This window comes from Centropristis striata, chromosome 5 (assembly GCF_030273125.1).
Source record: "Centropristis striata isolate RG_2023a ecotype Rhode Island chromosome 5, C.striata_1.0, whole genome shotgun sequence".
NCBI lineage: Eukaryota > Metazoa > Chordata > Actinopteri > Perciformes > Serranidae > Centropristis > Centropristis striata.
The window spans coordinates 15,284,296-15,301,900 of NC_081521.1; the positions used below are offsets into that span (position 1 = coordinate 15,284,296).

Sequence of the window (17,605 nt, forward strand, 5' to 3'; positions counted from 1 at the left end):
TAAGTCACTACCCACAGCTCAGGACCATAGGTAGGAAGGAGGGTTGGAACATAGATGGACCCATAAATCGAGAGCTTTGCCTTCTGGCTCAGTTTCTTCTTCACCACGACGGTCCGGTACAACGCCTGCATCACTGCTGACACTGCACCAAACCGCCTGTCCATCTCACGCTCCGTTCTACCCTCACTGCTAAACAAGACCCTGAGATACTTGAACTCCTTCGCTTGAGGCAGTACCTCTCTCCCCACCCAGAGAGGGCAGTCCACCGTTTTCCAGCAGAGATCCATGGCCTCAGACTTGGAGGTGCTGACTCTCATCCCAACTGCTTTGCACTCAGCTGCAAACCGCCCCAATGAGTGCTGAAGGTCCCTCTCTGATGAAGCCAAAAGAACCACATCATCCGCAAAAAGCAGATGCAATTCTTAGCCCACCAAACCGGATCCCTTCCTCCCCCTGCCTGCGCCTTGAGATTCTGTCAGAGATCCTAGGACACCCACTGGGAAAGAAAATGGGAACCACCACCCGTGGTCTGCCACTCCACTGGCACTGTCCCAGACCTCCATGCAACAATGAGGTCAATGAGCCCAACCGTATCCAGAGCCTTCAGCATCTCAGGGCAAATCTCCTCCAACCCAGGACAGCTTTTTAACTACCTCGGCGACTTCTGCCAGGGATACCCCTGAGTCTTCAGACTCTACAGAGGATGTGTTGGCTGGATTAAGGAGTGCTCTTTCCACCGTCTGATGACATCCCCAGGTCGGGTCAGAAGGTCTCTTAGACGTTCCCAGTTCACCCTCACTACACTTTTGGGTTTGCCAGGTCTGTCCAGCAGTCTGCCCCACCACCTGATCCACCTCACCACCAGTTGGTGATCAGTTGACAGCTCTGCTGTCCAAAACATGCGGCCGCAGATCTGACGATACGATAATGAAACCAATCGTCGAGGTAAAAATGAATTATCATACAGAGTAACTATATCCTAAAAGGAAGTTCATCAGTTAATATAGTTCATATATATATATATATATATATATATACTGTAATGGGTTCACATATATAATGAGACATTCCAGACCAGACGACTTTGTAGTTTATTGAAACTTTCCATTGAATAAACACAGCGGGGGGTGGGGGGGGACATTGCGTCTCCATAGCAACAAGTCACACACACACATCATCACTGTCAACACCGTCGCCATGGTTACTGATGCTGAATAGATTATCATCACACAGGAAGTTACACCACACGGAGGCGGAGAGGAGAGTCACAACGTAAAGGAGGAGGAGAAGAAGAGAGGAGAGAAATAAAGAGAGGAGAAGAAGAGTGAACAGGTACACACACACACACACACACACACACACAGCCGAGGAGAACAGGAAGTAGAATCACTGTCAGTCACTGAACGTCACGAGCAGAAACACATCACCATGCGGAGGAACGACTCCATCATCATCAAATAAACCAACGAAGAAGAAACAGAAGCTTCAGGTGTGTTTCTGTGGGTCAGCTGACGGCTGCTGCTGATTGCCCAAGAGCAAACGCCCGTCTGATCGCTAAACTCATCTGATTATTATTATTATTATTTATTCTGAGAAAACCAAATATCTATTGATTCCTGATGAACAATTTAATCAGATTTTCTTAATAATTAATTTGGATCTTTTTTCTTCTAATATCAGACTAAAATATCTAAATACATTGAATCATAGCTGAACACAAGCTAACCAGGCTAACATGAGCTAACACAAGCTAACCAGGCTAACACGAGCTAACACAAGCTAACCAGGCTAACATGAGCTAACCAGGTGTAATCAATAATAATCAATAATCAATAATTAATCGTTAGTAGCGATAAACTGGACGTTTGTGTCAGCAGCAGCAGGAAGTGACAGCTGTCAATCAAACACAGGAGCCGTGACGAGCGGGAGCCATGTTGGATTCGGTTTCAGCCTCCGTCACCATGGAGATGCTCAGACCGGGTTGGCGCCGCCCGCTGTGACATCACTTCCTGTGTTGATATTTACATGCAGCAAGACAAACAGTCGGGAGGTGATGCTGGTCGGATCTGATTGGCTCTCAGAGTGGAACCCGGTCTGAGCTGCTTCGTGATTGGCCAATGTGAATCCGGGGGAGGGGGGGGGGCATACGACGAGGGGCGGGACTTATGAAACACGAAGAGTGTATATTATATTTCTGTTCAAAGTGAAATCTTTACAACACAACATACATTCTGTCCACAGATCAATACCAATAAGCATCATCATCATCATCATCAGCTCTGGTTCTGTTGTTGTTGTTGTTGATCTGAAGTTTATAACTCTCTCTTTTTTATAATTTACACATCGATTCATTATAATTAACATCTAACCCCCCCGCCCCCTCCCCCTCCCACCCGTTGACCCTGCAGACAGACAGGAGTGTTGCATTGTGGGTAGGTTGCAGGCGACCCACGGTTGTTTCACTCTGACGATTTCTGTGAAGGAAAAAAGAAACAAACATCAGAAAATCACGTTTAACCCTCTGAACCCCTTTGATTTTACATGTTGCATCACTGCAACATGTAAAATCTATATAAATCTATATAATAGATATAATCTATATAAATCTATATAATCTATAAATATATAATCTAAATTAATCTATATAATCTATAAATCCTGCAGCTCTATGGAATCAGCACAATCAGAACAATTCAAACATGTCTTTGTGCAGAATAACACAGTTAGAATGACAGAAATCAGAGAAAAATGCTGAATTTCTCTGATAAATTATTAAAAAATGTTTTTGAATAAAATGTAAATAATATATAAACACTTTTACAAGTGCCCACAAATATTGAAGTTTTGTCATGTTTCCAGCCTCTCCTGTCCTCTCCTCTCTGCTCTGTGTAAACAGCCTCTCCTGTGCTCTCCTCTCTGCTCTGTGTAAACAGATTTTCAGTGAATATTTGTCATGTGACCGGTGGTCTCAGCAGAATCAATCATGGCTTCACAGTGTCTCTGAGGAGCAGAATTTAATGTTTTTAACAGGATCTGGTTAGTGCAAACGCTTTATTTTAAATGACACATGTAGAATATAGAGATTCTGACACGTTTTGGTTACTTTTTTATCACTGAAACAATTTCATATTCCGATGATATTGTCTGTTTTTACAGTTTCTTTCTATGACAAATGGAGGATTTTTGGCAATTTTTTAAGGAAAACACACGTAGGGTTCAGAGAGTAGGAACGGAGCTAAAGCACCAACAATGACACATGTAGAATAAAGAGACTGAAGTTTTGGTCACGTTTTATAACCGATGATCCGTTCAAGGACCATCGAAAAGTTCAAACTCTGACGATAATGAATGAAATGTGATGTCTTTAAAAAAACTTTGAATAATTTAATTTTAGAATGGAGTTTCTGTGGCCCCGCCCCTTTACAGCTCTCTGAACTAGATACATTAAAATGAACATAAAGACATTTCTTTGTGTTTTTTGTTCTAAGTGTTGATCCAGTGACTGAAACATGACGATCAGGTTCATATTCAGACAGAATGACATGTTCAGTTTCCATCGACCATCTTTGGATGAATTTAATTCACCAGAACACAGATTTAAAAAATGTGTGTCTCATGAATAAAAACTTGAGCTGTTGTGATTTTAATGGACTCACCTGCTTCGTGTCACTTCACATCTGATTGGAGAAGGAGGTTGGCGCCCCCTGCTGGCCATAGCCCTGCCCGTACTCTGCATCCTGCTGGAGACACATACACACTATGTGTACTTCTACTCACTCTACTGCAGCATGTGTACTCTGTGTACTTCTACTCACTCTACTGCAGTATGTGTACTCTGTGTACTTCTTCTCACTCTACTGCAGTATGTGTACTCTGTGTACTTTTACTCACTCTACTGCAGCATGTGTACTTTGTGTACTCCGTGCTTGTACTCTGTTTACTTCTACTCACTCTACTGCAGTACTTGTACTCTGTGTACTTCTACTCACTCTACTGCAGCATGTGTACTCTGTATACTTCTACTCACTACTGCAGTATGTGTACTTTGTGTAGTTCTCCTCACTCTACTGCAGTATGTGTGCTCTATGTTCTTCTACTCACTCTACTGCAGCATGTGTACTCTATTTACTTATACTCACTCTGCTGCAGTACTTGTACTCTGTGTACTTGTACTCGGTGTACTTCTACTCACTCTACTGCAGCATGTGTACTCTGTATACTTCTACTCACTACTGCAGTATGTGTACTTTGTGTAGTTATCCTCACTCTACTGCAGCATGTATACTCTATGTTCTTCTACTCACTCTACTGCAGCATGTGTACTCTGTATACTTCTACTCACTACTGCAGTATGTGTACTTTGTGTAGTTCTCCTCACTCTACTGCAGCATGTGTACTCTATGTTCTTCTACTCACTCTACTACAGCATGTGTACTCTATTTACTTCTACTCACTCTACTGCAGTACTTGTACTCTGTGTACTTCTACTCACTCTACTGCAGTATGTGTACTCTGAGTACTTCTACTCACTCTACTGCAGCATGTGTAGTCTGAGTACTTCTACTCACTCTACTGCAGTATGTGTACTCTGAGTACTTCTACTCACTCTACTGCAGTATGTGTACTCTGTGTACTCAGTGCTAGTACTCTGTGTACTAGTACTCTGTGTACCTGGCTGTACTCGGGCTGGTACCCTCCCTGGTTGCTGGCGTACGGGTCTTGCTCATAGGCCCCCTGCTGGCCGTAGGCGTCCGATGCGGCAGGTTTCTCCTGAGGGGGCGGAGCCCGCATGAAGGGCGCGATGATGCCCGTCTCCTTGAAGACGAACCAGAGGTTGCCCACCCACAAGATGAGGTTGATGAAGCCAAACGCCTGCAGGATGACACAAACATTTTATCTTCTGAGACACTTTAACCTTCCTCTTGTGTTAGCTTTCTGTTACTATACATGGTGTTAGGGGTCGGTTTTGAGCCTTAAATGATCCATAAAATACCCTCAAAACAATTATTTAAACCTTGTTAGGCTTCCTTATCCATGAAAAGATTAGTTTTAAGTTTTTCTCCCTGGGCTTTTCTTTTGGCATTTTAAATAAATAAAAGGTTGTTATGTTACCTGACTATTACTGAGGGATATAAGAAGACATCTCTCAAATAAATTGCTTTTTTAATTTTTTAATTTTAATATTATTAATTATAGTAACATCTTAGCCTGGGTATACCCATGCTGCCTTACATGCTCGATTTAATTTCGAACCTGCAGTCGGTCTGGCAACTACGGCCGTTTCTTAGCCCTGTTTTAGGGATCCAATGACAGAACGGGGAGGGACGGCAAGACGATGATGCGTACTACTCGGCAGACGGAAGCTTGTAGTTTTCTTACGGATCCAACATGGCTGCAGCAGACGTGAAACTCTCTTTAGCTGTAAACGGCATTTTAAATAGTTTAGAGCGAAAGTTGATTTTAAAAGAATAACAATGTTTGGCTTTACACTCTTGTTTCACCGCGAAAAAGAAAAAGAAGCCTTGCTTCCGAAAAAGAAGCCTTGCTTCCGACAGGATTTGGCAAAAGCCTAATCTATCAACTAGGCCTGCTACCGCTCTCTGCTGTAACGCCGGAGATCTCGCTACGAGCCGGGGGACAGCGGAGCCGCCCAGAGACCCGCAGCAGCTCGTCTAATGCCCATAAAATCAGTGGATGTGTGTGGCTGAATGACATGAGGGGGAAATAAGGCATAAAAATAAATGATCTTGCAGAAAGCAAGAACTGGAGAAGCAAAGCAGCAAGCAACACTCTCTCACAGACACACACACACACACACACACTAACACTGCCGGTAGACTGTGAGCAGCCAGAGCCAGAACATGCTGCAGAAAAACGTTGCAGAAGCAGAATTGAGCATTTTAGTCTCAAAGATGGGCTAGTCGGCGAGTCTGGCTACGTAAACATCAATTTCTGTCGTTCTACATACATCATCTGGTATAACTGATACGATTGGCCAGGAGCTACGTACAGATGCTTTTGATAGACATTCGTAGCGCCCAATAAACGGCTCTGGACGATCGTAAACCACGCCTCCTCTACGGAGAAATTAATAGCTGGTTTCCAGACTAATCTCATTTGTGATTAGTCTGGTGTTAGCCAGGCTAGTAACATGGTGTCAGGGTAAATTTTGACCCGTATATATATTTCTTTTAAGAAAGAGGCAAAAGTTTTTTTTTTTTCAAAGATAGAACTTAAGTACAAATAAAAAATGAAAAGCAGAATAAGTAATAATACAAAATGTAGCGTTGCAAACAAACAACAACCAATCAAATCAATAGAAATCAATACTAGTTCCAGTCTTTGTGTATGTGTGTGTCTTTAGATGCATGTGTGGCAAAAAGTGACACTTTTAGTGTGTTATTTGCAGAGATATTTTTTGTAGAAGCAGAATATGTTTGTCTTTCTGTCTTTATTGCGTCAGACTCATCAAAAGTGTCTGTCTGGCTTAAAAATCCGGATATGTCCGTCATTGTTTGTTTGTTTGTTTGTTTAGCCCCTAACTGAAGCTCAGGGGGTTGGAGAGGAGCTGGCTGTCAGTGGACTGTTAATTATTGAAGTTTTTATAAACTCATATTATCACTAATAACAACACAAACATTATAATTTTCACCAGGGCAATTTATAATTTAGTGAATATTTTATTTTATTTTTATTTTTATTTTGTTTAAATAGAAGTTCCTGACAAAGTCAAAAAGCTGTGATGCAATAAACAAAAGTTGTTTGGTACTTTTATGCATTTAAAACCCCAAAACAGGTAGCTGGTGACCTGAATACAAGAGGAAGGTTAATATAAAGAAGATAAAGTTTAACCGCGGACTCACCACGGAGGTGTTGAGTCCGGACATCACTGGGTCGTGGACTTCGCGGCATTTGTTCCCCTCAACGTCACAGGCAGTGATCTGAGTGATGACCTTGTCCGGGTCGGTTGCCGTCTTCACGTCGGACAGACCTTTGGCCCACGCCGCCGAACTCACCAGCCACATGAAGGCGAACACTGCGGTCACCCCAAGGTCCTAAACACACACACACACACACACAGTCAGAGCTGCTGCCAGAGGTCACCTTGTGGTGGCGGCGGCGGGACACTTACGATCAGCGGGCCCTTGTTGTTCTCCTTGTACTTGTCGAAGAAGAAGATGTAGATGGCGAGCGCTGCCGTGGAGTAGAGGAAGGCGAAGACGCCAATGGTGACGAAGAACTCAGCGGAGGACGAGTAGTCGCCCACCAGGAAGACATGCTCCTTGGTCCCCTCCTTACAGGTGGGTGCCTGGAAGAACACCTGGTGGAGCCTGAAACAGGAAGTCTGTGAATTAGACAGGGGACTGCTACTGTCGTCAGGCGGCCTCATGCTCGGTCACTGTTTCCTTTTAGCTTCTTATTTTTTCCTCTGACTCTCATGTTGGATCCGTCCCTGGTCTAGAGTAACGTAACTGTATCCCAAATTGGACACCGTTCAACTAAGATTCTATCAAGATTTCACATTAACTACTAATATAAATGATCATGTTATGCTTACAATTAATTAAATGGTATAAATAACACCAAACCAAATAAATAACACCGTTATCAACCATCATTATCAACACACCCAGACTGTACTTCTGTCCTTCACAATAAACTACAGTACAGTAAAAATACAGATACACTTTTAAGATCGTCGCCTGAGCGTTCTTACTGATAACTCATCAGAGTTACTTTCGTATTGTAATTAGACATGTAAATCTCCATATACATAAATTAAATTTCACACGTAGATTGTTAAACATGTATAAATCAATTATACCTACACTAGTGGTGGCGATCTTATTCTAAATGGCCGTGAAACACCGGAAAGTGCGGCATTACAGATGTGTCCGATTTGGGATACAGTCTCTATAAATAGTTCCGGCAGTAATATCACTATGCTGCTGTTCATGCTGGCTCTCTGGATTTTCTGCCTTTTTCAACAAACAAAATAGCCGTGTTTCCACTATAGTCGAATACCCTGAATAAGCCGGGTCTCCCTCTCCGAAATGCCCCTAATTTGAATATGACCCGTCCTAGTGGCGTTTTTTTTGGCCCTGTCGAAGAGCAGGAACATGTTTCTCCCCTGTAAAAAGCCTGGTTGCTGATTGGATAGAACGCTAAGCAGGATGTGACGTAGTACTCGACGCCACAACAACACGTGCCATTTGTAAAAGCCGGTGAAGTAGCGAGTAGTCACAAGCGACAATAAACATAGAAGCCCCCTTCATAGTGCAGTCTGGCGTAAGGAACGAGGTGCACAGTAGCACAGTGCTAACAGGCTAACAGTTAGCTCTTTAGCAGTACAGTGTGTATGTGGTGCAGCAGCATGTGTTCACTTTGCAACCTTTGTTTGTTTACAACAAGCACCAGACACTCTGTGTACAGTTAGCATGCCGGTTTGTTCTCGGCATTTCCTTGCTTATTGTTTACGTTTGGCGTGTCTACCGCATAGACATATGTATATATACGTATATATATATATATATATATATGTCTATGGTCTCCCATGTTAAATCCGTCTCGTATGTGAACACGGATCACGGTCCAAACTGTCGCTAAGTGATTACACCATGATTGAAAACCATTCACCTCCAGAGTCTCGTAAATCCCTCCGGGGCCTTTTATTGTAATGGAGACACGACGGGTGAATGGAGCGGCCATCTGAGAGGGCGTGGCCTGAGTCTTTTCCAGCGACCACTCTTTACCCTGATGGAAACACGACGAATGGTGCCAAGAGAATGTTTGACCTTTCAGTGAACAGTGAAAGCGTTGTGACTCTGCAGCTTCCAAGAACTTTCTATTTTACAGACAGAACAAGAACTCATCCACTTCACAACTGACAAGTGTTCCATACAACTTAATGTCCAAAATCCCAAACTGTCCAAAATGCAATTTGTTTGAATAAACCTGAACGTCCTGTTCTCAACTCCATCAGATACAAGCGGCGTAAGACGATCGAAAACTACTCCATTACTCTCGTCAGGCGGTCTCTTGCTCTGTCACTCTCTCCTTTTTACTGATTATTTTCCTCCAACAACCTTTGACCCTGTCAGGATGTCCATTAAGCCCCGCCCCCTTCGTCTCTCTCATTGACTTTCTATGAACAGACGGAAACCTTTGACATTTTGTCCGCCAGCAAAAAACAGAAAACTGGTGAATGCTGCTGTGAGGTGGAAAGTTCCACCAACAGGTTAAAGAACAAGAACCAGAAGTGTTTATAAACTGCTGAAATGAAAAACAAACTTTTAAATGACGAAGTGAAACCAGATGTGAGATATCAGCAGCTACAATCCTGGAACTGAGAATATTTAATGTTAACTTTTAGACAACCAATCATTTAAAGTTTGAGTTGGCTCTGACCTGAATGGATACTCGAACTCCACCTCGATGCTCAGGTCGCTGTCCGTCTTGTTCTTACAATCCACCGCCACCCGGAACATCCCGGAGTAGCTGCCGCAGGTGGAGAAGGCAAAGATGGCGAAGAACTGCAAGAGACAAAGAGAACGTGAGTCACGTGATCATCTAAGAAGTGACTGAAACAATGATCCTGCAAGAGTTTGTCTGTTTGTTAACAGTTTCTGAAGGCCTGGGACAATATAAATAAATGTCTTATGATGCTTCTCACCACATCACCGAACTCGTCTTTAGTCTTTGATTTTATTCAGAGATTCAAAACATTTTGTATGTTTAATCCCTAAAACACAAACGGAGCCGGACTCAGACTGTTGGGGGCCAAACGAGACATTAATTGTCTGCAAGAATACAGAGAGGCTTCATCATGAGGAACACATGGAGACATTCTCTGTGTTTTTCAATACATTTCTCTCACAGCATTCCTCTCCGATGACTTCAGTGTTTCCAGTGAAGATCAGTTGTGTGGAAGCTTGTTTCTGGAGAAAGATTGATGTCTGGACCTCTGAGTTCTCTTTCTCTCAGAGAAAGTATTGTTTTGTGGAGAACAAAGAGAAAAAGCTGCAGCAGAACGATGACTCATCATCACTTCTATCAATAGAGACTGCAGCAGGAATCTAACCAGCAACCCTTACAGTGTTACACAGATTTGATGCACCTGAGACGACACCTGCAGCTCAGTACCTGGCTCCGCCCACTGCTCAGTGTCTGGCTCCGCCCACTGCTGCTCCTCCACAGGGGTGGAGTTTAACACAGCCGCTCAATAAAACACGACACCTGAGACTGAAATAATCCTCCTGCTGCTCTGCAGATCGTCTCCACATCTGGATTAATAATCTGATCCTGCAGTTGTCTGATGACTGTTGGCTCACTAACACATCAGTCTGAAGCTAAATAATATGTGGTTTAATGTGAATAAATTAATCTAAAGGTGCTGAATCAACTTCAACATGATGCTGAATTAATGCTTTGTCAGGTCTGAAGAACACGAGAACACTGCTGTTAAGACGATGGTTTTCTGGATGGAGTCTGGTGGAGCAGAGACGCAGGAGGATCTGAAATCTGAACAACGACTTGCTTCTTCTCCTTTTTCTTCTTCTTCTTCATCTTCATCTTTTCTCTGATGGTTTGTGAGCAGCCGGCAGCAGAGGACTCACTCTCAGTGAGCAGATGGTCACAGCGAGACTTTCTGTCCGATCGCTGCCTGGCACAGAGTGTGTGTTCTTTAATAGCACACACACACATACACGCACAGTTACACTGTAACACATTTCAAATTTCTAACAGTAATGTACCGTTTTTTCTAAATACAGTTAGATACCGTAAATGTTGGTGCGTTTGAACAAGAAAGTATTAACAGCAAGCTGCTGTAAAATGTTACGGTATCATACAGTATTTTCTCTGTGAGACACTGTTGCTTGATACCGCCTGTAATGGACAGCGGCCCACCTGCTGCCAGCTCCTCGCCAACACGGACCACAATCCGTCCTGATCCAGTGATTTAGGCTTGTAGAACCTGATAATGTAATAAATTCCCGATAATGTAATAACCCCGATAATGTAATAAAAATCTGCACTTGAGTCCATTGAAAATGTAATAAAACCTGATTATGTAATATCGTCCCGATAATGTAATAAAGTGCATTTCCCGATAATGTAATACACTTTTTATCAATAATGTAATAAAGTATAACACCAAGCACCTTTACATTTCAAGAAGCTGTTGTCATTCGTGTGTCATGGATACCTCGTTTGTGAAAAACGGATGAACGGGTCAAAAGTTAATAAACATTCAACTTTGACCTGTTGGTGGCGCTAGAGCTCTTGAGGTAGAGTTGCCTACACAGTATCACCACTTGAACCCAAGTAATGGGTGGTCTGCTGTTAAATCATTACAATATTGGGGAATTATTACATTATCAGGACTTGCGAAATGAAGGCTAACCTGATAATGTAATAACCTCCCATTAATGTAATACTTTATTACATTATTGGTAAAAAAAAAAAAGTGTATTACATTATTGGGAAATGCACTTTATTACATTATCGGGAAGTTATTACATTATCAGGTTTTATTACATTTCAATGGACTCAAGTGCAGATTTTTATTACATTATCGGGGTTATTACATTATTGGGAAGTTATTACATTATCAGGTTCTACAAGGCTACTTAAAAAGGTAAGCGCAATTTTATCTAAGTGAGTGTTGCCATGTTTTATGTTTAATTTTAGGGATGTTGATGTTATTAAGCATGCATGTAAAAGTTTACAGGTGAAGTTACTGCAGCTAGCATGCTCCCCTTTTTCTGATTAATTTCTAAGCAATAAAATCAAGAAACTAAGTAAAGCTAGGTAGCTTGGTCATTTACATAAGGGACTAGGTTCGATATTACCATTTGTTGTGGAGCTATTTCAAGTCAAAAGTTTAGTGTCATGTTGCTCTCTCCCCAGAGGGGAAACTTGCATGTTATACAAAAGGTTGATTGAAATGTGCACTACTGGCTGCCTCGGTTTATCCTGTGAGGGAGCATCTTAAAGATTGTGTTGGACTACTGAGATTATTTTGCTGTAAAGGCCTGTAGGCTGCAGTCTAAATATGATATGCTGATGTGCTGATGTAAGTTTTGTTAAGCTTTTCACGTCTATTATGACTGTACACATAATTTCATTCTTAATTTGGCTGCCATTGTCATTGTTCTACAGATGTCTGCCACTGCAGCCGATGTTGAGACCACCCTGACCCTCCCAGCCAGTCTGTGACTGATACTGCTGGGTAAGTGTCACATAAGCAAGGAATGAGTATAGAACATGTCATTCTGTCTCTCTGTCTGTATAATTTCTCTCTTTCTTTATCTATCTCTTAAAACCTGTTATTATTCTGATGTCCCGTTGGTGGGCCGACAGAATGACATGCCACTTTTTTTTTTCGGGAGGGCGTAGCAGGCTTCGAGTACACTGAAGATAATGATATCATATGAAACTAGAAACTAGAAGAGAGGAATCTATAGAGCCCAAGCTTGTCAGGATACCATGTCGAGAAGTTGTTGAAAAAACGCTGCAAAGTTAGGCTATTTTGGCGATTTTCAAAGCGATCATGTGACCTCTGACGTCATGCTATCTGATAACATGCAGTTTAAGGCAAAAACTACAAAGTTTTTCTCATGTAGCACTAATTAGCCTTTTCCGCCTACTGTATGTGAATATTTGTGCATACTGAGGTCCCTAAACAGGATTTAAATGACATAAACTGGGTATCAGTGGAAAGCTGAGACTTGTGGATTCAATGAGTCCAGTTCTCTTCATGTGGGATGATGTTAGTCATCAGTAGTAGCCAGTTCATTGCAATGAGGGCATTTCTTGAGTCTCGACCTCTCTGTATAAAATGAGCTGCTGTGACCTCTAGAATAATCACAACCTCATGAAACTACAAACTAGAGACCTAGAGCATTCAGAGGATGTGCATCTTTCATAGGTATATTGACAATAAGAGGGTTTCTCAGCAGTTTGAAGAACAAAAGTGTTCGTCATCCAAATGCTGAAAATACAGAAATCTCCAAAATGACAAGTGTTTGAACCCAAATCTCAGCATGGATTCTTCTATGTTGTTCTAAAGGTCTTTATATATTGATGTAATATTCTGGAGGGTTTTCTGACCATTTTTACACATTCTCGATAATGTGTGTAGCAAATGGTATCAACCCAAAAATTGCTGCAACAACTTATTGGACACAGTTGAACATGGACTGGACTTTAGAAAGCGTCCACTAATGTTATGACCCATAATTCACCATAATAGGCTTCAATAAATAAATAATTCATTCATTAAGTAATTTTTATTAGATATTTTTGACTAGAACAACTTGACACACAGTGCTGAGCTGCATCTTAAATTAATCTTCAGGTTCACAGCTTTCAGATGATGTCACCACTTCTATGTGGCATTTATTGTTGACCTGCTATCTCCCCCTAAACATCCACTGCCCACAATCACCAAAAAGGTCTTGAATAATAACAGATTAGACTATCTTTATGTTGTTGTTTTTTGCTCTCCCATGGGTGAAGTTCTCTCATTGATGTTGTTATTACATGATATCTTATCTTCCATGCTTTCTCTGTCATTACATTTTTAGGCAGCTCATTGGTATGAACCCTGAGAGAGGAAGGAAGGCCCACAGCAACCAGACGGTCACGGTTTTCATGTTGTAAGGTAACAAGTCTTGTTCAATAATTCAGTCCAACTGTCTGAGTTGTGCAATTTCAGGTTTGTGAAAAGTTGTAAAAGTGTTAAAGTTGCATACAGATCACTAAGAACCAGTTAGACATTCAGATTCTGTGCTCTTATGTATTATTAAAATTATATTAATATATGTAATGTGTTAGCTGAATCTGATGCAGTGTTTAAAAATGTAATGTTATCACAACACTGAATTCATTGTACATGTTTGGTACTGCAATATAGCTTTAATAAAAGTTGAATGTGCAGGATCTCTTGTCGGAGTCATTTTTATGTTAGGAATTTTCAGGGGTTTTCTTTTTCACAGTAATAAACTGTTTATATAGATTACAGTAGTTACACTGTAAAATAACAGCAGCCTACCAGTCACTGCAGCTGCCAGTAGTTTACTGTAATTTAACACGGACATTTGTGACTGTGTACACAGTGTTTCCACCAACAGACCAGGAACCTTCACACAAACATTTATGCTGAATTTTTTCACGATGTTCTCAAGATGTTTTCAGTTTTGTTTTTTTAAACCCACTTGATTTATTGAAGCATATGAATGATGATGTCATGAGTTGCCCACAGAAGTAACTTTAGCTAACTGCTAACAGAACCTTATATAATGTTTCCTCTGATAGAACCTTATTTATAATAATTATATATAATGTTTCCTCTGATAGAACCTTATATATAATAATTATATATAATGTTTCCTCTAATAGAACCTTATATATGTTTCCTCTGATACAACCTTATATATAATGTTTCCTCTGATAGAACCTTATATATAATGTTTCCTCTGATAGAACCTTATATATAATGTTTCCTCTGATAGAACCTTATTTATAATGTTTCCTCTGATAGAACCTTATATATAATGTTTCCTCTGATAGAACCTTATATATAATGTTTCCTCTGATAGAACCTTATTTATAATGTTTCCTCTGATAGAACCTTATTTATAATGTTTCCTCTGATCGAACCTTGTATATATGTTTCCTCTGATAGATCCTTATATATAATAATTATACATAATATTTCCTCTGATAGAACCTTATTTATAATGTTTCCTCTGATAGAACCTTATCCATAATGTTTCCTCTGATAGAACCTTATTTATAATGTTTCCTCTGATAGAACCTTATTTATAATGTTTCCTCTGATAGAACCTTATATATAATGTTTCTTCTTAATATCTCATCAGAAATCATTAGAAACTTTTTTCTGGATAATCTGAGATCTGTTTCAATTGTTCAAGACCATCAGGTTTTTAAAATAGCTACAAATGTATAAACACGTCATTAATAAAGCCCGTAAATCCATCAGATGTCTCTGAAAGATTAATAAACAGCAGAGAAACGACCCAATCATCATTCTGCAGAAAATCAATTTTTAATCTGTTTTTATTTTTGTCACAGTTCCGGCTGTCAGAGTGTTTTTTATATATTTTACCGTCTTTTTTTAGTTAATAAATCATAATTTTTTTGTCCTGTACACTGTAAAACCCAATGTTTTAATAATTTTCCCTTTTCAATACAACAAAGATTTGTGCAAAAAGTCATTTTAACCTAAAACATTGAGTCGAATAGCAAGATTCATTTGAGTTAACTCCATTGTCTTTGTTGTCTTGACATAAAATTCTTTCGCAGCATGGACACTCAAATTTTTAAGTTGAAACTACAAGTTGGGTTTTACAGTGTACTCATTTTACCTCCTTTTTCTAATAAATCCCAGCAGAGCCCCCGGATATGTCCCGTGTGTGACTTGGTGCAGGATCAGAATATTAGAAACGAGAAGAAACGAGTTCTATCAGTCTGGAACAAGATTTATTTTTAAATATAGATATAATGTTTTACCTGTTTGTACCTGAACTCTAACGTGTCCCTTAGTAGTCCAGCTGTCCTTCTACAGACCCAGTCTCAGATGAAGTGTGTGTGTGTGTGTGTGTGTGTGTGTGTGTATGTGTGATGACTCACCCATTGTAAGGCCTTAATGAAGCCCAGAGGAACCTTCAGCATCCGGAACTGACCCTGGGCCACCAGCTGCAACACAAACCAGGATCAAACATTCAAAGTTAAAATATTAAAACACAGAATCACACTGAAAACACACACACACACACACACACACACACACACACACACACAAACACACATGCACACACACACACACACACCCTTTCACTGATTTCTGTTGATAGGACACATTTAAAAAAATAGTTAGGAACATTGTGAGAATAATTTCAGGACGTTTGTTTCCATATATTTAATATTAATTTAATATAATACTGCAGAAATATATTAAAGTAAAACTGCAGAAATATTGTGGCAATACAGTCATGGAAAAAATGACTAGACCACCTTGTTTTCTTCATTTTTACAAAAATATCTGATAAGAGTTTAATTTGAGAGCTGATATCTAGACATTTAACATGGTTTTATTGATAATGATTTTGGTAATTATCAATAAAACCATGGAATGTCTCGATATCAGCTCTTAAATTAAACTCTTATCAGATATTTTTGTTCTTATCATTATATTTGTACCTTTAGTTTACCAGGCATTAAAATTAACAAGCAATTGAAGAAAATAAGGTGGTCTAATAATTTTTTCCATGAGTGTACATTGTGGTACTACTGCAGGATGATATTGCACTAATACTGCAGTTACATGTTGTTGTAGTACTGCAGTAATACTCAGAGTATTTCAGCTTCACTCTGTCGGTCTCCATCTTACAGCAGCTGAGGAGGAGGAGCAGGAGGAGGTGAAACCGGGTTATTTAACCCACGTTAACCCGGTTATTACCCGGGTAGAATCCGGAGCGGCTCGGACCGGATGAGTCACAGTTATTACAGTCTTTACAGTTATTACAACAGTAATAACAACAACAACAACATCAGCAGCAGGTTCATCAGCATCCAGAGCCAGGAAACCTCCTCCTCCTTCTCCGGCTGCCATTTTACACACACACACACACACACACACACACACACACAGAGGAGGAGATGTTTGTGTTTTTTGGTGTGTTTTCCTGCAGGCAGAGTTCAGGGCTGAACCCCCCACACCGCTCCTCCTCCCTGATCAAAGCGCCGCATCAATCAGCTGATCGGTTCCAATAATCAGCTGATGATCAATGATTCAAACATCTGCATCATCATGTCTGATGATCAAACACAGAACCGATGTCATGATTCACAGAGAGGAGAGCTGAGGACGATGATGATGATGATGATGATGATGAAGCTGCGGGATGCGGGCCGACAAACACGCAGCGCGCCGGGCCGAGGCACACACACATACACACACACATACATACACACACACACACCCCGAGTCCCCCCCACACACCGACACATTAAACATCAGATCACACATGATGATTAAAAGAAGAAGAAGATCCGCACCTGATTTACGACGTCCATCCTGCCGCGAGGAGAGAGGAGAGATGGAGGGAAGAGGGAGGAGAGAGAGAGAGGAGGGGGGAGGGGGGAGGGGGGAAGAAGAGGGGGAGGTTGCGTCAGCATGGTAGTAGGAGGTGTTGACGTGAGACATGATGATGATAATAGAAATAGTAAATCTATCTAATAATAATTGTGTAGAGATACAGAAACATCTGACTATATTTTATCCTGTTATATAATAATAATAATAATAATTATTATTATTATTGCTGTCATTATTTTTTACTGTTATTGTTGTTATTATGATTATGATTATTATTATTATTATTATTAATAATAATAATGTTATTTTATTATCATCTTATAACTACTACTGTTTTATTGCTATTATTTGTATTATTATTATGAATATTATTATTGTTATTCATTATATAATAATTTATATATATAATTATTATAATATATTGTAAATATTATTTTTAAATTATTATTATTAGTTATTATTAGTATTATATTTATCATT

General features: G+C 40.3%; 1 protein-coding gene across 2 annotated transcripts; it reads right to left on the reverse strand.

Moving 5' to 3' along the window:
- Nucleotides 1–1,073: 1,073 nt before the first annotated feature.
- On the reverse strand, nt 1,074–17,156 carry LOC131972303 (synaptophysin-like). Of its 2 annotated transcripts, none has more exons than XM_059334118.1 (8): nt 17,086–17,156; nt 15,658–15,723; nt 9,409–9,533; nt 7,133–7,331; nt 6,864–7,055; nt 4,672–4,872; nt 3,657–3,737; nt 1,074–2,474 (listed from the first exon to the last, which is right to left on the reverse strand). In XM_059334118.1, the coding sequence occupies exons 1-7, from the start codon at nt 17,101–17,103 to the stop codon at nt 3,672–3,674; spliced, it is 867 nt and encodes a 288-aa protein (XP_059190101.1). In that variant the 5' UTR covers nt 17,104–17,156; the 3' UTR covers nt 1,074–2,474; nt 3,657–3,671. The 2 variants fall into 2 exon arrangements, with proteins under 2 accessions (XP_059190101.1, XP_059190100.1); XM_059334117.1 differs by having other exon boundaries at nt 3,657–3,740.
- Nucleotides 17,157–17,605: the final 449 nt, after the last annotated feature.